Genomic DNA, 24,984 nt, shown 5'->3' on the forward strand with positions numbered 1-24,984 from the left:
GCGCCAGCTGCAACCTCGGGTGCTGGAGCCTGCCTCCGTGCAGAGGCGTATTCAAGAGAAGCATGACAGCCAGCGGCGTTCCCACGATCGGTCGTGCAGACCACTCGATCCTCTTTTGCCTGGACAGGTTGTTCGGTTGCAGACCGCCGGCGGTCACTCCCGTCTGGCCACCGTGGTTGGGGTGGCCGACTCACCTCGTTCGTACCTGGTGGACCATGAGGGCACCATCTACCGAAGAAGCCGACAACACCTGCTTGCGGTTAATGAGCCAAAGCCGCAGCCCCCGGGACCCTATGCCCCGCCGCTCTCATACCAGCAGCCGGCTGCCGTCCCGGCCAGCGTTCCTTGTATGCCTCGGTCCCCATATCGCGCGCCCGGTTCCCCTCTGCGCGGGTCCCCTGTTGCCGGTTCCCACTCTCCCGGTTCTACCACCGCACCTCCCTTCCCTGGTTCCCCTGCTGCCTCGTGTCCTCCGGTTTCTTCTGCTCTTTCGGGGGGAGGGGGAGACATTCGTACGCGCTCGGGCCGGATTAGTAAGCCACCTGTGCGCTATGGCGATTTTGCTTAATTCTGTTATTAATTCTGTTGTTGTGACAACAATCTGTTTAATTTTCTAGGGGGAAGGATGTAGATGGTTTATATGCAACCAATAACATAGTTACCTCAGTACCATTAACCCCGCCTAGTTAACATCAATCATAACGCCTTCCCTTCCTGGGTACAGTTCAGTAGAGGAACGTAGCCAGTGCTTGAAGATGTATGTAATACGCTGTGCTATCATTAAAAGATGTTGTACGCTTTAAGAGTTTGTGAAGTATTAATTTACAAAAATTATTATAACTTTAATTCTGTAGAGACCCATTCTCAGTGGAAAAGTTATCTGCTTGCTCCCTTGAGCATTTTAATTTTATTTTATTTGACTCGCGCTTCCCTATACCTACTTGGACAATGGCACAGCTGGGAAGAGAACAGTAGCATTGCCTTACAATGTGAACACTTGTGTTTTCTGCCTCCATGAAGATGGTTTGGATACCACCCGACCCAAGCATAGTGCCATCTCTTTAATCACCGTACTGGTGATTACATAGAGAGAGGCCTGTTTTGCTGCTGCGAATAAGAATTTCATTGTTCCGTAGTTGGTACATATGACAATTAAACACTCTTGACTCTTTTGAGTCTTGATAATGAAGCAAAGAGCCAAAGGAACTTTAAAGATTTTGAATACCCCATATCAATCCAGGTGAGTCACTCCTACCTTGTGCCACAAGGATCTACTTCTAAATAGCTTGTCCTACCATGTACAGGCCATAATGCATTGTACGTCACAAAAAAACAAACTGCCGGAGAAAGCAATGGGTCAAGCAGCTCTGAAGGAGGAAAGTTATTGATGATTTGGGTTGAGATTGCATTAGGAAATTGCCTTCTCCTACAGATGTTGCTTGAGTTCCTCCAGCAGTTTGTTTTCTTTTGCTCCAGCTTCCGGCATCTGCAGTCTCTAACATCTCTATGCATTATATGTCATTGGCCACCACTCATGCTGTCTCTGAGCCAAAGTGCATTAATTGATCATGTTCATAAGTATCTAGAAGGAGATGGGCAGACTTTTGAAACACAGCCTAAGTCCTGGAGTTTGCATCGTGGGCACAAAGCACATGATCATTGCACCATGCAAAAAGATCACCAAGCCATAGTTTTATGGCTGTTGCTGGCTCCCCCATATGGAAACTGTGAAATTGTTTGATCTAGTGATGCATCAATCATCTGCTTGAAACATCAGCAAGCTATAGATTGACAAATCTTCACTGTCAGAGTTAGAATGAGGTAAGTGTTTTGTGAAAGCAGCCAAGGAACTCAGTACTGTGCTCGGATTGATAACATTTAACATTGCTCGCACCAGTTGATTGAAGCATTCATAAAGTGGATTACACTGTTTAAATAATCCAATAGCTCTATTAAGCCTTATCTATAGCCAAATATAATTAGTGAAAAAAATATTCTCAATAATTTTCGTAAATGATTCTATCTTGTGCTGTCTCTATTTTCAGCCATATTGTTGATTATCTCTTCACCAACCCAACCATTCCTGAGTCTTGTGTTGGAATGAACTGCAGCTGCTGGTTTAAACCAAAGATAGACACAAGAAGCTAGAGTAACTCAGCTAGAAGCACAAGACAACACCATGATCTGAAAGTTCCTCTCCAATCTGCACACCATCCTGACTTGGAAATATATTGCCGTTCCTTCATTGTCACTGGATCAAAATCTTGGAACTCTCTCCCTAACAACATTGCAGGTGTAGTTTTACTTCAAGGACGGCAGCTGTTCAAGAAGCAGCTCACCAACACCTTCTCAAGGGAAATTAGGAATGAGCAAATAAATGTTGGCTCAGCCTGCAAAGCCCATATCCCTTGAATGAATAACATTAAAAAAATATCGTCATCATCAATATTATTGATTCCAATTTATGATCTTTGGCACAGTTAGGTCAGTGAGAGGACTTGGCTTCATGGATAAGTTAGGTGTCTAGTGAAACAAAATGACCACTCATTCTATCACAATAATGTAGGGACAAATGACACAGCAAGAGAGAAATGACAATTGGGAAGAGCAATTTTCTACATTTGTGCAGCAGTCATCTGTTCACTAATGGCTTTCAGTAGAGGAAATCTCATGTCCTTGCCTGGTCTGGCTCATATGTGACTCTTAGGCCACTATTAACTGATCAAACAAGCCACTCATTTCATGGGCAGACAATAAATGCTGGCCTTTGCCAGTAACCACCACATCCTAAAATAGGAAGACACAAATAAAAAAAGTCAAGAGCAGGGAAAAAAAAGGAGCAAATAAACCTAATGATTCTCATATTTCTTCACAACATAGAAGGAAGCTATTCAGCCCACCGAGCATGTGCTGGCTCTTATCAAGTGCAATTTCGATTTAATTATTTGATTAAATTGCCTCTCCGTATTAAACCAATACCAAGACCATATTGACCATATTAAACCAATACCAAGAACAATACCAATCTTATGCAACTATAATTTGTTAAATCGCAAAGAACTTCTTAAGACTTCCCCACTGCACTGGAGGACAGCACATAAAGGAGAACACATTGAAAATTCGAACAGGAGTAACGCATAAATTTTGTCTAGCCTGTTCTGTCATCAATAAGTTCATGTTTGAGTTGTGACCATAGACCCTTCTTTTCTCCAACCTCTTAACAGTTTTGTTTAACAGAAGTCCTCCAGTGTAAACCTGCCATCGAATGCCAGTTGTGGAATAGAGTTTCAAATTTCCGGCAATCTTTACAAATAAAATCCAGATTACTCTGTTACTCTGTGCCTAGCAAACACTGGCACCAGAAGTAATGGCAACTTGAAAATATATCCTTATATTTCATACAGAATGGGCAAACACTCCGTAGATCATCATTTGATCTGTAACCAAGCTCAGGGTATTCGGCTGACTGTCATGTTAAGCTCAGTCCTATTCCTGCCGATTACTCTTTGTGTTTTTATACTATTCCAGTGAAATTCAACGGAAATGTGAGAAGCAGCACCTTATCTTTATTCTGGGCACACTGTGACCTGATGGACCCAATATTGAATTCAACAACTTTAGGTAACTTGTTTTCTCTGTTTGTATTACAACTGGCCAATTCTCCCATAAGGCATGTATCTGTCAAATTGATTCAGTTTTCTCACAGCGAGCATTGCCTGACCTGCTGAAACCTTTGTACAGCTCCACATCGCACTGTTATTGCGGCATGCTTTGTTAGTGTTCATTCTCTCTAACTTATAATAACAAATTGCAAGTTACAGAGGAAGTACATAAAGTGAGACGGCTTCTTCAACAGCATATCTTTATGACCATCCTATACACACCCTGTCAGAGGTATTTCCTTTGTCCTATTCTACCTTGTGTGTCTGCAACTTATTTTCTCATGTCTCCAGTTCAGATGAAGGGTCTCTGTTCTGAAACGTTAACTTTGCATCTCACTCCACACATGCTGCCTGTCCAATTGAGTGTTACCAGCATATTTTGATTATTTTTTTATTTTCAAATTTTCCGACTGCTGATTTTTTTATTTTCAACATTAATTTCAACACTTTCAAATGCACTATTTTTGTTTCAAATTTTAAATTTCTATTTCCCACCATTCGTGGTCTCTTTCTTATAATTACACCACCATATTTATTTGTGGCAGTGAATACTCCCATTTATACCTCCTCAAGGTATAAATTATTCTTCATTAATCCATACCACTTCCTTTCAAATTACACCAGTTTCAGCATATAATTTTTCCTCGTCTATCTCAGACTTTCCCTTGTTGCCCCCCCCCCCCCCCCACCCTCATGCCCACATCTTAAAACTTATTTTACCTCAAATGTTTTTCTGTTCCGGTGAGAGGTTGTCAACCTGTAAAGTTGACTCATTTTCATTCATCACTGGTACTCCAGCATTTTTTTGTTGTGTATTAGATTCCTGATGCCCGCAGTACTTTGTTTTTAGATCGTTGTATTTACTGCTGCTAGTACTTTACATTCTGTTCTCATCTTAGTCATCATTATACCCTAGATCCATGCCAGAAGTTGGAAAGAAATTGTCTTTAAAAAAAAATCAGCAATTGTTGTTTACAATTCCCTCATTATATCTCTGCAGAAAGATTGAAGACTCTCAAAACTACAAAAAACATGAGAAGGAGTGGGAGAGAAAGCTATTAAACGACAAACCTGCAGCAAACTCATCAGCTTCTTTCTGAATGTGATTACAATGATGAAAATCACTTGGGAGCTCAGTGCTAGTGCCGCACATGTTGAAACTGGTCCCTTTGGTGCTGGCTGCTTACTTCAAATCTAAATTTGTGTTAATGCATAATTTGTCAAATGATCATATAAAAAGAGTGAAACAAAACTGCTTAACTTAATTATGGTTTTTTTCTTCACAAGTTCAAAGTAATAGGAATAGAACTGGGCCATTCGGCCCATTGAGTCTACTCCACCATTCAATCATGGCTGATCTCTGCCTCCTAATCCCATTTTCCTGTCTTCTCTCCATAACCTTTGACACCCGTTCTGATCAAGAATTTGTCTATCTCTGCCTTAAAAATATCCACTGACTTGGCCTCCACAGCCCTCTGTGGCAATGAGTTCCACGGATTAACTACCTTCTGACTAAAAAAGTTATTCCTCACCTCCTTTCTAAAAGAGCGCCCTTTATTTCTGAAGGCTGTGACCGCCGGTCCTGGACTCTCCCACTAGTGGAAACATCCTTTCCACATCCATTCTATTTATGCCTTTCATTATTCTGTGAGTTTCAATGAAGTCCCCCCCTCAACCTTCTAAATTCCAGCGAGTAGAGGCCCAATGCTGTCAAGCGCTCATCATATGCTGACCCACTCTTGAATTGTAACTTCTGTACATGGCTGATATTTATGTTCCCGGTTGAGGATGCTGTGCTTTGTGTATGTTGCTGGGTCCGTGGATATCACACATGTGCCAGTTGAGCCCAAGGCACCATCTCGAGTAGCTATGGTAGATCAATTAAACCATCACATCCAAGCTCCCATGAGTTATCGTCACCAGGAAAACAAAGCAATAACTTAAATGTGCGGGAATAGGTCTACTATCTCCATGCAGTGTCTCTCTCATGGCTTTCTACAGCCAACCTGGATTTTATTTCCCACAGAGTGTAGATAGGTGCTCATTAATCTGTACCACCCATGTTTGGATCGTGCTGTTTCTTTTAGATGCTCACCACAGGCAAACTCCCGCAGCTTGTAACCCCTTCAGCACCAAGCTGTCCAGGAACCAAGCTATGGGAGATTAAAAATCAATGGTACGCAGTTTAGGGTCAGCTATGTCTATTGGGCATAGCTGGTGGTTTTCAAACTCAAAGAAAATGCTATCTGACCTGCTGAGTGTTTCATTATCCTGTGTTTATATTTCAGATTTCCAGCATCTTCACATTTGCAGATATTTTGCAATTATTTATCCACCACTTTTCATGTTCCTTCTATCGAGCAAACATAGCAAACATGATAGGAGTGGGTGACTCAGTCCCTTGAGCCTTTCTGTCATTCAATAGAATCTGCCAATTTAAATGCATATTCCCATTCTTTCCCTGTAACTTTTGTGTCGATGCTTCTTACATGTATAGTGTCATTTGACACCCACTACCGACTGAAGAAGAGATTTTCATAGGTAGAGTTCAAAAAATTGTCATCTCAATATTGAACCTCTTACACCATATCCTGAGACCTTAAAGCACCCATTAACTTCTGCACAGTGGCGCAGTGGTAGAGTTGCTGCCTTACAGCACCAGAAACCCGGGTTCAATCCTGACCACGGGAACTGTCAGTACGGGTTTTTCACGTTCTCCCTGTGATTGCGTGGGTTTTCTCTGAGTGCTCTGGTTTCCTCCCACATTCCAAAGATGTGCAGGTTTGTGGGTTAATTGGCTTCTGTAAATTGTACAGGGTGATCGCTGGTTGGCGTGAACTTGGTGGGCCGAAGGGCCTGTTTCAGTGCTGTATCTCAAAACTAAACTAAACTCTGCAGCCAAGTTTTGATGTCACTGGATAGCATGGACACAGTCCTTTTGGCCCACCAGGGTCAAACACCCACTTACACAAATCCAATTTTCTATTCTCCCCACATTCCCATTAAGCCCCATCAGATTTTACCTCTCACCTATAAAGTAAGGTTAAGTTAGGGTGACCAATTATCCTACTGAACCAGCATGAGTTTGGTTTGTCCGACGAAACTGGAGAACCTGGAGGAGCCCCGCATGGTCAAAGGGAATCTGCAAACTATACACGGATTGCACTGAAAGTCAGGATTGAACCTAGGTTGCTGGAGCTGCAAAGCAGTAGATCTGCAAGTGTGGGTATGTTGTAAGGGGGGAACACATTTGCACACAGCGGGATCTCATGGGCAGCAGTGCATTAAAACCAGGTAACAATTTTAGAGCAAAAACAACGTGCTGGAGAAACTCAGCAGGTCAGGGAGCATCTGGGGAAATGAAAGAACAGATATGTTTCAGTTAAGGTTTACTATTCAGAGTGATGGAGTAAAGTGAAGAAAGTAGATAGAAAGAGGTAAGTTGAAGAGAGAGGGAGTAAGCAAGAGGTGAAAATTCAGGTGGATTCAGGTGAGGAGGGATGGATGGCAGATAAGTGAAGATAGTAACCAAAGCTGAAGGTGAAGTAGAAACAGAGGGTAGAGAGGTGGAATGTAAGATAGATAGAGTAAAATGTGGTACCAGGGGGATGGATAGTGGGTGGCAGGGAATGGAAGGGAGAAATGGGAAAAGAAATGAAAATGTGGAACAGAGTATGGAGTTGGGGGATGAGTGGATGATGGAGGAGGGGAAAGGAAGTTGGTGATGGGCAAAGAAAGTGAAAAGGTGTACGACACAGAGTGGGGGGAGCAAGGTGTTTACCTGAACATGGAGAATTCAATGTTTGTGTCATTGGTAAATGAGATGCTGTTCTTGCAGTGTTGAATGAGTAATCACTCTTGGCCAGAGGTGAGTAATGAGCACACTGCCATCCACACCTTTAACCTCAAGCTAAAAATACTCCTATTCTGTTTATGATCTGTGCCCCTGAAGCTTCTGCTGTACTTGTCGCAGGCCAATCGGCACAGTGCTGGGTCATGAATTCTTCCTGAAAGCTTGTTTTGTAAGGGGTGGTAGGGTTGACCTTGATTACATCAGCAAGATTGAATAGACTAGGTTATATTCAGAGGAGCTTAAAGGAGGTGCTTAAAGTTAAGAATGATTGTGCAGAGAGGAACAGATCGAACGTGGAGGGAACAGAGCTTTAAGTTTGTAGGGGTTGGCGATCAGAGGGAAGTTGAGGAAAATAAAGATCATCAACGGAGTGATGGGAGTCAGGAACTCCCAGTCTAGGGAGTGGTGGATTACATAAAATCACTACATTTAGAATATACCTAGATGAGTAGTTGTAGAGGTATAACCTACAAGATTGGGGACATGGAACTACAGCGTGAGATTAGTCTCAAGCTTTTTTTCACCTAGTATTGCCATGATGGTGCGAACTCCTCCACTGTTTTATGATATATCATGACTTTATAGTTTTCAAGTTGTTATTCCACCATTATATTTATTTATAGCAGTTAATTGCTGTGCCTCAATTATGGGGTTCAAATGCATTCTACCTGTTTTTTTATGGAAGCTATTATGACAATTAAATCTTTATGCAGTATTCCCACGGAGTATTGGCCACAGTGTGTGCTAAACTCAGGCAAATTAAAGATTAAAGTCTCCGACTGACAACCTCATTCAATAACATGTAGAAAAACTTTGAAAATGCTCAGTTAACTATTTCATACTGTGTCAATAACAATTTCTGGGATTGCAAAAGAAACAAATGTTTATTGACAAAACATTTTGACCCATTCACATGGGCACCTGGTTTTTTTATGATTACTTCTTCAGATCCAATACTGTATTTAGTTTAGAATGCACACCAAGGGACCATAGAACGAGATCAAACAAGTCACTGAGATTACCAATACAGTCAACCTTGCTCACACAATTGGTTTTCTTCCATTTTCTAGCTCAAAATGTCTCAGCTGTCAGGTGTTTCCAAACTCTGTAACCATCAGAGATGTGGCAATAAAAGGTGCAACAACAGTTTGGTAATCTGGCACAAAAGAATGATAAAGTTAAAAGCTTATAGATTTAATTAAGTATAAGTTCTGGTGCGGGGAACAAGCCGTGTGGACAATGACTACACCAACACACTCATGGCAGAGTGAACTCCCATGAAAAGGTTAAAAGAGGATGATGTTCTGGGTTGTCATCTGTGGGTAGGTGAGAGGCAGCTGGTGGCCTTGTGGTTGTCCCAGCTTAACGCTGTTCCAAAAAGAGGCGCTGGTGGTCTCAGGCTTGTCCCAACAGTTCAGACTTGGCTTGAGAGGAGGTGCTGACTTGTCCTGGCTGTGCAGTCTTGGCTTCAATGAGGAGGAGATGGCAGTTTCTCGGGCTTGTTCCAGTGGCTCAGTCTTCCTCTGCAGGTGAGGACACAGTCCCTTGTCATCTGTGGGCAGGTGAGGAGACGCTGGCAGTCTTAGGCTTGTCATGATGCCTTGGTCTTTGCCTCGAAAAGGAGGAGCTAGTGATTTTGGGCTTGACCCAGTGGCTCAGTCCTGGCCCCCCAAAGAAGGAGCAATGTTGGTGGTTTCAGGCTTGTCCTGACAGCTGCCTTGGCCTCAAGTCAGCAAAGGGATGCACAACTAGTAGGGTAGCACCTTGCTTTCACTCACCTGCTGGCTGGAACTCCCTTGGTTCTTAAGGAGTAGGATGATGAGGTGCTGGGTAGTAAATACAATTCTGGCTAGTTGGACACAGCTGTCCCCCACCCAAGTCGTTGTGTACTAGTTTCAATGTTGTCTTGTTGAGTCTCATTGTCTGCAACTCGTTTTCACCTAGCCCACAGCTAACAATGGCATGTTTCCATTATCATTGTTACCTTTTTGCATATCTTTCATTTATTTGTTCTATATCTCTCTATATCACTGTCTATATTTCTTGTTTCACTGTCCCCTGACTCTCAGTCTGAAGAAGGGTTTTGACCCGAAACATCACCCATTCCTTCTCTCCAGAGATGCTGAGTTACTCCGGCATTTTGTGTCTGTCTTCGGACACAGCTTTTGCTCCTCTGGGTGTGGCCTCAGCTCAGTCTGGAGCACTGTCCACAGTGCCTGTGTTTTCTTGCAGGCAGACACTGTCCCTGGTCTTCAGCTCCTCCTGGCCTAACTGTGGGTAACGGGGATTGGACCAGCATTTAGGGAGAAAGCATCATCAAAATGTGTACTCATTTCTTCAATCTTCTCATTTTAAACTCCAATACCAATTCAGTATTAATTCCAGATATTTTTATAAACCATTTCTTCAATTAAGTTCCTCATTCCTGTAGTACAATCATTATCTTGACTCTACCACCAATAAAAACCTTGTACAATATATTTTATAAACATCAGTTGTTATGCCAAAATTGACACTGATAATATTTATCAACTGCAACAGCAGCTAAAATTCTGCAATTCGGCATATAACTAAATAACACAATCCTAACCATATTATTTTCTACTTTGATTCCATTTCAACATTCCTTGCCTTTTTGTTTCTACAGTCTTATATCTCATTTCCCTATGGATCACTGAGCCTGTTTACTTTCCTACTGCCACTACTGAGGTCAAAACGTTTTGATCTCTGGATTGTTTCTGATCTGTGCAATCAGTTGTTAAATAGTCTCAGCATCACTTCTGTCACTTTGGCCATGATATTGATCCAGAAGAGATAAGTCTAAGTCTAGACTAGTATGAATGATAGAATCCCTGGAGCACTTGAATCACATTCAGAGTGCCACACAGACAAATTAGAGGGTACAGGTATATGTGTAAGATATTTAGAGCAGACGTGAGGAAGAATATTTTCACCAAGGAGGTTATTCGAATCTGGAACACACAGAGGAAGTAGTTGAGACAGACACTCCCACAGAGGTATCTAAATGAGCACTTGAATCACCAGGGCATAGAGGGCTATAGATCTACTTCTGGTCTTGGTAGTATGATGTACCATGTGGAAGGTTAACTACAATTGCAATGGGATCTTGATCAACTGAGCCATTGGGTTGAGGAATGACTGAGGGAGTTCAATTCAGACCAATGCAAGGTGTTACATTTTGGTAAGACAAACCAGGACAGTTCCTACATAGTAAAAGTTCATGCCCTGGGTAATGTTGAAAGACAGAGAGTTCTAGGGGTGCATAGTTCCATGAAAGTGGCAACACAGGCAGATTGCATGGAGAAAAAGACATTTGGCATGCTTGTCTTATTGATCACGGTACTGTGTACAAGAATTGGGATGTCATGTTACAGCTGTGCAAGATGTTTCTAAGGCCACCTTTAGAGTATTAAGTACAGTTCTGGTCACCCTGTTAAAGCAACAATGTCATTAAACTGGAACGATGCAAAAACTATTTAAAAGGATGTTACTGAGTCAGGAAGATTTGAGTTATAAGGAGAGGCTAAATAGGCTAGGACTTTATTCTCTGGAGTGTAGGACGCTCTGGGTGAGTTGGGTGTATATAAAATCATGAGGGCTCTTGGATAAAGTGAATAGTCACAGTCTTTTCCCCAGGGTAGGGTAGGTCTAAAACTAGAGGGCATAGGTTTATGATGAGAAGGGAAAGATATAGAAAGCAACCTAAGGAGGTACATATCGCCACAGAGGGTGGTGGTATGTGAATAAGCTGCAAGAGGAAGTGGATGGGGCAGGTACAATTACAATATTTAATAGACACTTGAGCCAGCACTTGGAGAGAAATAGTTTGGAGGGATATGAGCCAGGCACAGGCAAGCAGGACTACCTTGATAAAGCAACTTAGTTGGCATGGACATGCTGGACTGAAGGGCCTGTTTCTATTGTTCGTCACTCTCTCAATCGCAGCCCATTTAGTAACTCTGAAAATAACATAAGTCCTGTAGACTTCAAACACCTCCCCAAAAGAAAAGCAGTATCGTCCATTGAAACAGCATCATCAGATGATCTGCACTGAGGTTTTTGCATTCCACCTTATTTGTGTGTTCTTTATAATGGCACAGATAGCATTCTGACACTCCACTAAACTGATTGTCTCACAGTGTCCAAACAAGTTATGGACTCTTCCTCTGAATTACTCACTAGCAAGAAGATAAATATTTTCATTTGTCTGCAAATGTTAAATCATTGTCCAAATAATCCTCAGATTCTTGACTGCATTTGCTGTGGTAATTCATCATGATCATAGTTCATGAGTCCTTCAGCCTATGTATCTCAATGTCACTGCACTGCATTACTGTTTCTATCCGCTCCCAGTGAAGTAAAACATGTCCATGGCTTCCAAAAAATCATCTTAATAGTATTTTTATATCCAAAATGATAATCTTCATTGGTATCATTGCTTCCATTACTACCTCAACTTTGGGAAAATAACCTTTCCATTCACCATTGTACAATTTCACCACAGCTTGAATCTTCATCCGCCTCAATGTTTTGTTAGAATCTCACTAACCTGCCACTGTTGAAAATATTGGCACAATCTCTGGCTGAGATCTATTACAGTAGATCTTGAGCTTGGCAGCTTTCCCCCCTCTTTTTGCATTAACACCTCTTCACATGGGCTCTTATCAATCTTTCTATACAGGTACAATGGTTAACTACGCATAATTTGAGCACCACCCCTACTCTCTTGGAGGCAACCACACTCCACACTCACATTTTGGATGTTGCTCAATGATCTGCAATACACAGCTCTCGCCACCTGTCAATGTCTCAGTTCCAACTCATTGTTGACTCCTTGAAAAAACACATAAGCCTTACAATCAATATCTGCAAGAAGAAGGTGCTCCAGCAACGTACCCTGCTTGATAACACTGTCCTCCCACAATAAAGGTCAATATGGTCAATGTGAACCTCCTCCTAAATCTTGGGTGCTACCACTCTCTGAAGGCCGATTTCAATGAGGAAATTCATCATCACCTTTAATGTTCACCAAAGGCTTTTTCTGACCAAAGAAAAGGGTGTTTAAAATTCAAGATCTCAAACTTATCACAAACTCCTGGTCTACCAAGCAGCCATGATCAATATTCAAGACACTGAAAGGATATCGCCAATGCTGTGTCTGTAAAAACCTCCGAAACATTAGGAGAATGAGCAAATCAATAGTCCTCTTCTGAGCTAATATCCCAGCATTAAGGATGTATTACACTCAGTCTATAGAGCAGGCCATGTTCTTTGGATTTCAAGACCCCCAAAAGAGTCACTTTATTCTGTGTTCTGCCACAGGAAGAGATTACCATGTAGTCAATGTCTTAGGTCAAAGACCCATCACCAGAAATATATTTTTCTCTCTATCCCAATTCTGACAAAGGGACTTTAACCTGAAACATTGATTCTGTTTTTCATTTCACATATGGGCCTGATGTGCTGAATATTTCCAGGGTTTTTATTTCAGATTTACAGCATCTAACATTTTAGTTTTGATTTTCAATTTTGCTCTTTCTAGATAGTGACAAATACCATGAGTAGATTTGGGGGTGGTATGTTTAAGTGGTTGACAAATGCAATTTGACTGTTCTAACTAGAAATCTATTGAGTCCAAAACAATGGATTGGCAGCTTATGATAGAGGTATTGATAGATCATATTGGAGATCTTCAATGAAATGAAGAATGTTGTGTAAATGTAAGTTGGAAGTTTTGTTTAGTTTAGTTCAGTTTATCGTCACGTGTACCATGGTACAATGAAAAGCTTTTGTTGTGTGCTAACCAGTCAGCGGAAATACAATGCATGATTAGAATCAAGCCATTTAGAGTGTACAAATACTGTTCATGACAAGGGAATAACATTTAGTGCAAGATAAAGCCAGTAATGTCAGATCAAGTATAGTCCAAAGTGATGACAAGAGGGATGTTAGAATAAACTTTCCCTCTCTATCCCCTCCCCTTTCCCAGTTCTCCCACTAGTCTTCCTGTCTCCTACTACATCCTATCTTTGTCCCGCCCCCTCCCCTGACATCAGTCTGAAGAAGGGTCTCGACCTGAAATGTCACCCATTCCTTCTCTCCCGAGATGCTGCCTGACCCGCTGAGTTACTCCAGCATTTTGTGTCTACCTTAGAATAAACAACAGTCATTCATCCTGATACATCTTGTTATCTGTAGCTATACAAATAGCACCACAACATAAACATTTAGGGAAAATAAAACAGTGCATTTCAGTATTGAAAGATTGAATGGGCGAGAAGGAGAAGCGATCAAAAAGACGAGAGCAATTAAACCTACTTGAGGTGGGAGCAATGGTAATCTGATGTAGGCAAGCAGCATGCCAAGATCGCGACATCTCCTCTGCAAATCATATTTCACCCACATCATCAGGGCATGAAATATCGTCTCTTCATCTGGAACATTCACATCATCACTTACAAGAAGCTTCAGGATGTCATCTGTAGGCAACAGCAGAAATTCCTGATTTCTGATCACCTCCATAATGTGTTCCTGTGAAATTAAAAGAAAAAACTCTTGTCAGAAATCGATCTTTAGTCACCATAGAACCTGTTATTATTAACATGGCTAATCCTAAATGTGCTTTTCCCCATGTTGCTTCCAAGTGCTACTGCAGTCATATCAGGATTCTGGCATCAATATGGTAGGTGGAAATCTCATTCATATCCTTGGGTTTTGATTTCAAAGAACACCTTACTAATCAATCCATTTTAAAGATATTTAAAAGCAAACTGGTTGGTATAGACATGATGCATCAAATGTCCTATTTACATGTTATTATGCAGCATGTAAATAGGACATTTGATGCATCAAGTCTATACCAACCAGTTTGCTTTTAAATATCTTTACCAATCCACACTTACTGGATATATCACATGTTCTCTGGTAATTGCTTAAACTTTGGCAAGCCATTGAGTGCACAATGTATAAAACCATAACAGGAGAACACATGATGAAAATACTACTGGAGGTCCTTCGTACCTTTGCCAAAGATCTGGTGCATTTGCCATGGAAACTGGTCATATTAAAACATGATCAATAACACATTTAAATTCAGATGCAAATACTGTCTATGAAGGTTTGAGTGAAAATATCCTTACAAAAGATAACTTACAAAAGGTCCAAAAGTTCATGTTCATGATTAATATATTGCTCATGATCAGGTGAATCAAGATTCAAATGCAAACTTTAAGTGGTTAAAGTTATAAAATAAGTGATCGTTTTCCTAATAATTATATTGACATTTAACTATTGCAAACCATCCTCTTTGACCAAATTCTCTCATGTCCTTCAACTTTGACACTTAGAAAATAAGCAAGACAATGATCTTGTAGAGTGAAGACATTATACAGCAAAATCGTTTGGTATCACAGTATATCAGTAAAGAGGCGCTCCTTGAATTAAAAAGATACTGAGAAATTTTAATGTCTAGATTTCCTCAGTGAACACTATGCATGATCTGATCTGTGATATGTACTACTAAACATCTACTATACATATTACTATACAACTGAATTCTGCTCATAAACTTTTCCAGCTGCCTTCTTCTGCTTTTTCTCCCCAACAATATTTCCAAAGACTTCCCTCTTTGCCCAAGCTTCTGATCATCTACCCTAGAACCTCAAGTGGTTTAGTCTCGACATTCCTTTGTAATGTCATGTGACATTTTACTATTCACAAGGTGTTGCTGTAATGCAAGCGATATCCAAACTTCCCAACTATCTTTGCAACATCGATTCATTTTACCAATGCATAAAAACAGCTTTGTTATTCAGAACAGCCCTGCAAAGTTGAACAACAATGTACGCCATACAAAACTAGTGCAGTGCATATTGATTCATACCCTTGACAGTGGCAGGATTCTCAGAAATGGATCAATAAGAAACTGTGGCATCTATAATACATTACAAAATATAAAAACTCATTCCAACTCATTCCTCTCCACCCCCGTTCTCGTTCACTCAATAGTATCTCAGCTGTCAAATGTGATTGCCTTTCTATTTGTACTTGCCGACTCCAAGTCCCCAGCCACCTGAAGAATGCATAATTTTTTTGGTGGGAATGTTCTATCACCTCAAGTTGAAGAGTTCACAATTAAATCGTGTTCCCGAGGTAATGTACACTAAGAATAAAAATCTCTTTATTTTCTTTGCTCTTGAACACGTTTTTCCCTGGGGTTTTGCCAACAGTAATTTTCCATCTGCAAACAGGAGTGAAGCAGTAACAGTCCAGGTTACCATCCTGACACATTGCTGCCTGTGTGTAGACTGCCTGCCATGTTTCCCTACACTTCAAATGCATAGCATCGGCGGTGAGTCAGTCGAGGGCATCCTAAGGTTTTGAAACACTGCGTGTAGTTCTTTTATTCTTAAAGATAAACTGGCTGCTGAGAAAATCAATGAGTCACTGGAAGTTATGATGAGGATGGTGTTCCTAATTTGAACTAAGCTTGCAGTAAGAGGTTTGGCCATCTGAGCTTCTGAAATGTAATTTAATTGAAGCATATACTTTGCCACTGTCAATGCATTCAAACTTCAGATACATAATACAGTACACCCCTGAGGTATGGAGACATAATGTTTCTAGAAATCCATCTGCATTGTGATCTCTTGTAATCTGCCTTGACAAAAAAATGGCAACATTGGTTCTTTCTTTTGCATTTTAGTTATATTGGTTATTTTTTTCCCCACATATATTCCGCGAGAAGACTCCCGGGATGCGCCATGAAGCCGTTCCGCCGAGAGCAACCTGGTGGAGAACAAAGAGGGTCTTGGCAGGAAGCTGCTGAGAACAAAGAAGGACCCGGCAGGGGGCCGCGGAGAACTCAGAGGGATCAGGTGGACTGCCTGCAACCACATGTGGTGGCAGGCCTGGTTTTGCCGCTGTGAGAAGATAAAACTGTACCAAGAGGTTTCGAAATTTTGTCAGCATCAGAAACGTGGCAACTGTTTGTATACTGCTGAGGCAAAATTTGCTGCATGACTTTACCGGATTGTAAGAGAAGATGAGAAACTTCACTGTGGATGACATTTAATACACTATTTGGACAGTAAAAGATCCAACACCCATTTTTTTGAGTAAGCCCAATATATCACAGTTAGGAAGCAGTGTGACCTAGAGAGGATACAAAGGATGTATATGGAGCAGAAGGCATTGAGGTATATGGAGTGTATAACAAAATGAATAGATATCATGCCATGATGTGATAGGGCTGGGTATATTCTCTGAATGCTAACAAATGTATCACAAAGGAGAATACCACTGACTCCTAGGCATCTCTGACCTACGAACTCTCAAAAGGGAGGTGATATTTAAGAAATAATCAAATAAAATTAACTAATTTTAAAAAAGCTATTAAGAAGCAATTAAAAGCACTTGATTAAAACAGCTAAATATTGTAAAATATAAAAAGTGCTCAACGGCACTTATTTTATTCTACAAGGGCAGTGGCACAAATGTAAATGAATGAGGTTATCATTCCTATCTTGTGTGAAGCAAAAGGCTGCACATGATGTGGACCACACCTATTCCAAAGGGTCTCAATTGTGAATTCAGCCTTGCAGGAGGCAGGCAGACGTGCTGAAATCCCATCTCCAGCTGCCAGCTATTAATCTGCATGATTTGCACCTTTGTTTAATCTTTGGTAAATCCCCATCTTTGGTAACAAGTTATGTTTGCCTAAGGCCTAACATTCTGTTGAACAACCAAATTTATTAAAGACACAGAAGCTTTGAAAAGCATTCTAAAGGCAACACAGCAACACTACTGCATGTCTGGGAGCATACACCACACATGATACAAGAGAAACGGAACAAATTAAAATATTATCAAAAACAGTTCAAATAAATATAAAACCAGCATTAAACTTTGTGCAGGAAGGAACTGCAGATGCTGGTTTAAACCGATGAGAGACACAAAAAGCTGTAGTAACTCAGCGGGACAGGCAATATCTCTGGAGAGAAGGAATAGGTGACATTTCAGGTCGAGACCCTTCATCAGAATGGGTCTGATGTAGAGTGGAGAATAGGTCTGAAGAAGGGTCTCGACTCGAAACATCACCCATTCCTTCTTTCCAGAGAAGCTGCCTGTCCCGCTGAGTTACTCCTGTGTTGAATTTTCACTGATTTGACTTGGAGTTTAAAGAGAGAATATATGTACATGTTTTTTGAATAGCAAGAGATTTCAGGCAGCTTATTTTTGATTGATCTTTTAAAAAAATATCAGAAATAAATCCAACCTTTAAGAGACAACTTATCTGTGTGTAAAATGCATCCTGATTGATGGTCTATGATCAATACACAATGTGGGACACCAAATAAGAGAAGTATGTTTTTTTTTCTAGTATTGCATGAAGATGACTTTTGGCGTAATCACTCCATCTAAACAGTGGCATTAATGTGAGACCCAAATCTAAGTAACACACTGCAATGATTTTTGTTGCACAGTTTAATTATATTATCTGCACTGACAATTGGTTCTACAAATAATCATTTGCATCACTTGATCTTACATTAATCAATTATGAAAGCCCATGAGATCACCACTGTGTGATAATTTATGCATTGTAATTAAATAGGTTTCTTTTATTACTGATTATTAAGATTTTTATAATTTGTGGCAAATGCACTGAGCTTTGAAGCTTTGAAGACTTTTCCTCAAAGCTATGTGGTCCCTAAATGGGTTTTTCTTTTTACAAAAGATATTGTCAACTTTCCTATCTACAAATGCATCAGTTTAGATTTTGTACTCAAGTGATAGTCATTGAGCATGGAAATAAGCCCCTCGAGACATCAGAGTCACAAAGGGCTGGAGTGGGTCAGGTAGCATCTCTGGATTGGTGACATTTTGGGTTGGGAACCTTTTTCAGACTGATTGTGGGGATGGGAGAAGAAAGCTGAGAGAGAGGAGGGGCAGGACAAAGCATGGCAGGTAATTACTGAACACTGGCAAGGGGGTGAATTGGATAGGCAGGTGGTTGAACAAAGACCAGAGATAAAAACAGAAGGCATGAGACAAAAGGATTGAAGAGTTTCAAATTGTGATGCCTGTGTCTTTTTATATAAACCAATATAAGCAGTTCCTTGTTTCTAACCTTGAAACAACAGGTCTGCACTAACCATCATATACCTATCCATGCTACCCTCACATTATTCTCCCAATGCACATAGTTGGTGCAATTTAGAGTGGCCAACTAACCTACCAATCTGAATATCTTTGGAAGAAAACTGAAGCATCCCGATGAACACCATACGGTCCCAGAGAGAATGTGCAAACTCCATACAGTGTCAGTGGTCAGCCTTGAACCTGGGTCACTGGAGCTGTGAGGTAATAGCAGTGTGCTGCTCCAAGTGCCTGGAGAAGAACATGAATTTAGAATGTCTCAAATCGGTGGTGCAGCTGAATCCAGTTGTGCTGTAGGTGTTTGTACTCAACTACAGGAAGACTATTTAGAATGCAATCAAAAGTATTACACTTGTTAGCTCAGAATAACAAAAGTTTTTAAAAAACTCACCAAATAAATAAATAAATACGGATTCCAACAGTCTGTGCATAGCTAAGCAATTAGTGCCAGAGTATAACATCAGAAAAGTAATTATACCTAAAGTCAGAAGATCTACGAAAAAAATATTTTCCAAACTGTGTAATAAAATTGAAACTACAATGTTATTTGCTGCATCAAGAAGATGTCTCACCTTCTCAAGGACAATTCAGCATAGGTATTATATAATGGGTTTGTCAGCAATTCCCTCAGTGCGAGAAACTGAAAAAAATCTACATTTCAACATTGTTGAAACTCCATAGCAACTTTCTTTGCAAGGAAACATTTTAGAGATTCTTTAAAATCTGTATGAACAATAATGCTTTCTTCTTTCTTTTGACATTTTTGAAGAAATGATCCACAGAGGTCTTGCAGTGTCACAACAGTTGGTGTTTTGATGTACTGTACCACAGATTCATACAATATGCATGAGCGTTCTCTCGCAGCAGGACAAGAACATCCATCATCACTAAATAAAACAAACAGAGTTCTGTCACTTCTTCATTTGGGTTTATTTCTGTGTTAGGCTTGAAAAATGCCATTTTTCTGCTCAGCCCATTGTGTTGGGGACAGAGGTGTGAGATCGCTGCCCAAGGAGAGTCAGAACAAGAGATACGATTTAGACACTCCATGATGCTTTATTACACACCAGAGAGGAAGGTGATCTATAGCATAGAAGCAGTGCAATGTGGCTCTGTGCTGACCGAGCAAGAAAATATAATCTTTCCATTGGAGAAGGAGGGGGCGCCAATTCACCTATGAGATAACAAGGCCAAAAGCATTAGGTTTTGAAGGCTGGTCTTGACTGGTATTCCTTTGAGTACAGAAGATTAAGCAATGATCTAATTGAAGGATTTAAGATGATTAAAGGCATTGACAGGGCATATACATCGTCTCTAATGGGAATCTTAGAGCAATATAACCTTAAAATTGGAACGAGACCTTACAGAGGTAACATCGGTATGTCACAACAAGGGCAGTATAATTTCCTACAAAAAGAAAAGTAACCAAATGAAAAATGCACAACTGAAATTGATAGCCGAGTCCTCGACCTACAAATGGTGCAGAATTCAAGGACTGTAACACCATCAGGAGGAGTATTAGGAATGGAGGAATCAGGAGGTGTTCTAAACTATTTGCTGACAATCTGGCCTGACCTGTATTCCATGAATTGTAAGTTTGGCTTTTCTCTGGTGATGGATGGAAAATGAATGAGCAGGTAATTGATGGCCAGTTGTCTTGATAACAGATAAAGTGTGTGATTGGAAAAGAGGTAGGAGGGATTAACCCTCTTTGTCAGGGTGTTGGAAGATCAAATTAAGAGGTAGTGAGCTGTATGAACAATCATCGAACTGAGTACCTGAATGTCAATAGTTTTTTAGTGTTTCCCAACACTCAAAATTGTACCCAAACAAACCATAGTGATTTAAAACTCTAAGACTGAAATGAAACAGTATTTGCTGGAAACACTCAGCAGGTCAGGCGACATCTGTAGAGAATGAAACGGAGTAAACAATCCATGTCTCAGACAGTTATGCTGAGGGAACTCAGACATCAAAATTAGCTGTTTGTCTTTCCATATGTGGCATCTAATCTGCTGTCTTTCTATCATTTTCTATTGTTATTATTGTGCACACCAAGGTAGATGTAGACATCCAACGCAAAATGGAAAATTAATATCATTGTGGTATCTGCACAGTGCATCAAACAGAGGCCATTGGCTTGATATAGCCATCCAAAAGAAACATATGTGGTTATAGGAAAATGTAGACTCAGCCAACCATTTCCAACTCTTATGTGGCAAAATGTGGCAAAAAAAAGCATTCTTGCACACATTCTGGGCATTAGTGGTCCCCAGAACAGACTGTAGGATATACAATAATTTTCTGTCCAATCCGCATATATGAAGAGAATGTCACAGTAATATAATTGATCCTGCACTCTTGCTCATCACATCAGTCTGAAGAAGGGTCTCAACCCGAAACGTCACCCATTCCTTCTCTCCTGAGATGCTGCCTGACCTGCTGAGTTACACCAGCATTTTGTGAATAAATACCTTCGATTTGTACCAGCACCTGCAGTTATTTTCTTACACTACACTCTTGCTCAGCTAATTAGACTTGCTGTTCAAAATCAGGTTCACAAAAGGAAATTGTCAATTAATAGCTTAAAAGTCAGGGCCAAGGAAACACAAAACAAATTGAGTTACATATGATCAGTAACTGAATTTGCATTGAGTTTGCCTATGACCTAATGTCAAGCTCACTGATCTTGTTGCATTTAACCTTGTTTGTCCTTTGCTGGTTAATTTCCTTTCCCATCTAAGTTTCATCCCTACCTTCCCCATGTCTTGCTGTTCTTCCTCTCTAGGGCCTCATTAGTTCTGTTACTAAGACATTCTTGTTCATTTATCAATTGGAACATCAGCACATCCTTTGGAGGTTTGCATAGGTGATTAATAGATCAACCATATGTTGCTTAGAAGCACATACAAAGGGCAGAGCCATGCTATACACAGTCTACTGCCCAGAATGATGGCCTGTCATGTTCACTCAACCATTCTCGATGTGGTTGGACACTCAGAAGCTAATCATTACACCTTGATACAACAGGAAAATAGTTCAGCCCGTTTTTACCAACCATCTTCATATATTTGAAATTTAAATTCTCACAATTGCTCAGCTGACATTGTGATTAAAAGTTCTGGTGAGAGAAAAAAATGCTCTTGATTGTTCGTGTTGAATGGAAACACATTGCTTTCCCTTTCACAATTCAGATCAATTGATGCCAATATAACTTAATATATGGTATATTTATGAAGGGGGATATATTTTCTCTTTATTCTGAGTAAACAATTTTCAGTGTGGGCTGATCAAACATGCCACACTTAATTACTTCAAGACATATCTTATAAATAATTTTCTTCACATTTTCCTCTGCTCACTGCTCACTGCAGTTCATAAAGATGTTTCTCCACACTTTAAAAGAATTGTTCTGCTTACTCACTGTGATTTCTGTGTTTTGAGGAGATGCTATGAGTTTGTGTGGAAACATGAGAACAGATTAGTTAAAAAATAGTGCACTTTATTGGCATTATTCATATCAATTCCGCCCAAACCATCTAAAATGTTTAAATTAATATTGCTAATATAGCACTGAAAGGAACTTGCATCTTTCATGTCAATCCACGTGAAACAAAGTAAAACAACTGGAAGACTTGAAATGTGCTTGTAAGTTATGTTTAGTTAAGGATAGCAAAACATAACATAATGCAGTTTTTGGTGTTAGCGGTTTTAAGCTGAGATCACAGTCCAAAAATTTTGGGACGGATATTTTATGATTCTTTACAGGAAAGGTCTGCACCCACAGGAGCTTGGGTCTGACAATTTATTGAACTTAAACAGAAAATGTTGGAAAAACATAGCTGGTCAAGCAATATTTGTGGAAAGAGAAACAGTCAACGCTTCATATCCTGGACCATTCAGATGGACTGTTCTGATTAAGTATTCCAGAAATTAAATCTAACTGTTTCTCTTTCTAAGGATACAGCCTGATCTATTATGTATTTTCTGTTTTCATTTCACATTTCCAGCATCTGTAGATTTTTGAATTGCAGAATTTGTCGGACCTACCGCTATGCCTTGTTTAACTTGACATTTTTTTCCTGATAACCGGACATCTGGGTCAAGCGCAGAGTCTTGAGCACTTCATTAAGTGAGAATAACCAGAGGTCCCCTGCATGGCAATGGAACCAAATGCTCCACTCAAACCGCTGATCTATTTGTCCTGGCTATTTTGGGCTCCTGCTCTCACAGTGATGACCCAATTCCCATTGAGATGAGCTCCATGTCACAGACAGCAATTGGCACAGAGTGGGGCAATTTATGGAAAGGGACTACAGCACTGAATGTGAACATTCAGCCCGTCATGCATTTGAAAGAGTCTTTCAATTAGTCTCACTTTCCTGCTTCGGTCACCGATCTGCAGAGCTCACCTCATGCAGCTGCTTCTTGATAATGATTGTGGGTTTAAATCTCTTTTCGCAGAGCACACAGCACACCTTCTTGGCAGAGCAACAATATTCAGGCCAAAAATATATAAGCCAGTGTAAGCAGAATGTTGTTCTCTTTGAGCAATTGTCTCCGCTTACTACAATTAGTCCTGCAAACTCCCAAGGAGCTTGGGAAACCACCCCACAAGGCTTTTGGCAGCTGCAAAAAAAGGTCATAAGGAAAAGGAGTAGAATTAGGCCATTCGGCCCATCAAGTCTACTACGCCATGCAATCATGGCTGATCTGTCTTTCCCTCCTCACCCCATTCTCCTGCCTTCTCCCCATAACCTCGGACACCTGTACTAATCAAGAATCTATCTATCTCTGTCTTAAAAATATCCACTGATTTGGCCTCTAATGTAGTAGAAAGCTTTACATGTGATGCCTTAAAATTCTTGCTTCTACTTTGTTGTTCGATAAGGCAAAGAACATATTAGAGCTTCTGAACAAGCATTCTTTATTGAAGGTTTTTATTTATCCGTGTCATCACACAGCTGTTTGCCAATAGTGAGCAAATTTTAGTGCCACGTCATTGGCCTCTGCTAGATCCTTTACAGTGCATGTGTCATGCAGCGTGTCACAGCTCAGGAGATGTTCCATAGTCTGGAGGTCCCGTCCACACTCGCAGTCTGCCGCATCTTCAGTATATCCCCACTTCAGCATGTTCGATTTGCTCCTCCCCATGCCTGTCCGCAGTCTGTTGAGACTGCGCCAGGTTATCCACGGTTGGTCGGAACCTGGTGGGAGTTTCTCAGAGGGATCGATTGCCATGTGAATGTCTTCCGGAGATTTCTCTAGTCTCTCTTCCCAGAGTTTGAGCTTCCTGGATGATGCACTGCAGTCCAGGGGATAGACAGAAGAGAGGAAACCTGTGTGATTTCAAACGCTGAGGTAGCAAAGGGTGGTCATGTAGGGGGTATATTTCATCCTCTGATTGTCTGAGGCGTTCTTTTTGACTGGCTTCAGCTCTTCTGATTCCAGGAGGTGCAATGCCAGTGAGTAGGTAGATGTTGTCAGTCTTGGTAGGTTTCATGCATGCACTGATGCAGCGACAGCTTGTGTTTAGCACAGGATCAATCTTCCTTGCATGAGCTGAGTGCTCCCATACTGCGCAGGCATACTCGGCAGTGGAGATGCAGAGAGCCAGAGCTGTTGATTGAATGGTTTTAGAATTTGCTCCCCATTTTGAGGTAGTCAGCTTGCTAAGAAGAGCATTTCTGGAACTGACTTTTCCTTTAAGCTTGGTGATATGTGCTTTGTAGGTCAGAGATCCATCAAGAGTCACACCGAGATAGACTGCACTACCACAGTGCTCCAATCTGACTCCAATCCATATGATCTTCAACCTTCGATTTGCATACTTGTTCTTCAAGTGGAAAGCGCAGACGGGTTTCAGATGGATTGGCTCTCAGGTGATTCTCTTTGTAGTATGAGGGCAGGATGACTAAAGCCTCACACACAGTAGCTTCTGCCTCAAGGAAGTCAGCACTTTGGGTTGTAATACACAGGTCATCTGCATAAATGAAACTCTTGGCGTTGGGATGGATAGGCTGGTCATTAACATAGATATTGAACAAGGTGGGTGTCAGGACACTTCCTTGAGGGAGGCCATTTCGAAGGTGAGCAAGGCCCAACTAACTGCGATGGCTAATACAACAAGGTATCAAAAGTCACTATTTGACATCCTTATCTGTTTGGGCCTACATGTGATTCCCTGCCCATCAGCTCTCAATTGCCTCCCAATTCAGAAGCTATTAGGAATGTATAATTGCTGGCATGGCCAATAATGTCTACATCCATTGAAAGATCACATAAGAA

General features: G+C 40.8%; 1 protein-coding gene across 1 annotated transcript in view; it reads right to left on the reverse strand.

Annotated features, from left to right (window-relative positions):
• Nucleotides 1-24,984, reverse strand: part of LOC144595148 (kelch-like protein 1) — a 276,933-nt gene that overhangs the window by 64,242 nt on the left and 187,707 nt on the right. The window contains exon 5 of the mRNA XM_078402262.1: nt 13,855-14,067. Within this exon, the coding sequence (XP_078258388.1) occupies nt 13,855-14,067 (213 nt within the window). The remainder of the gene's footprint in view (nt 1-13,854; nt 14,068-24,984) is intronic.

This window comes from Rhinoraja longicauda, chromosome 7 (genome assembly GCF_053455715.1).
Source record: "Rhinoraja longicauda isolate Sanriku21f chromosome 7, sRhiLon1.1, whole genome shotgun sequence".
NCBI classification, from domain to species: Eukaryota; Metazoa; Chordata; class Chondrichthyes; order Rajiformes; family Arhynchobatidae; genus Rhinoraja; species Rhinoraja longicauda.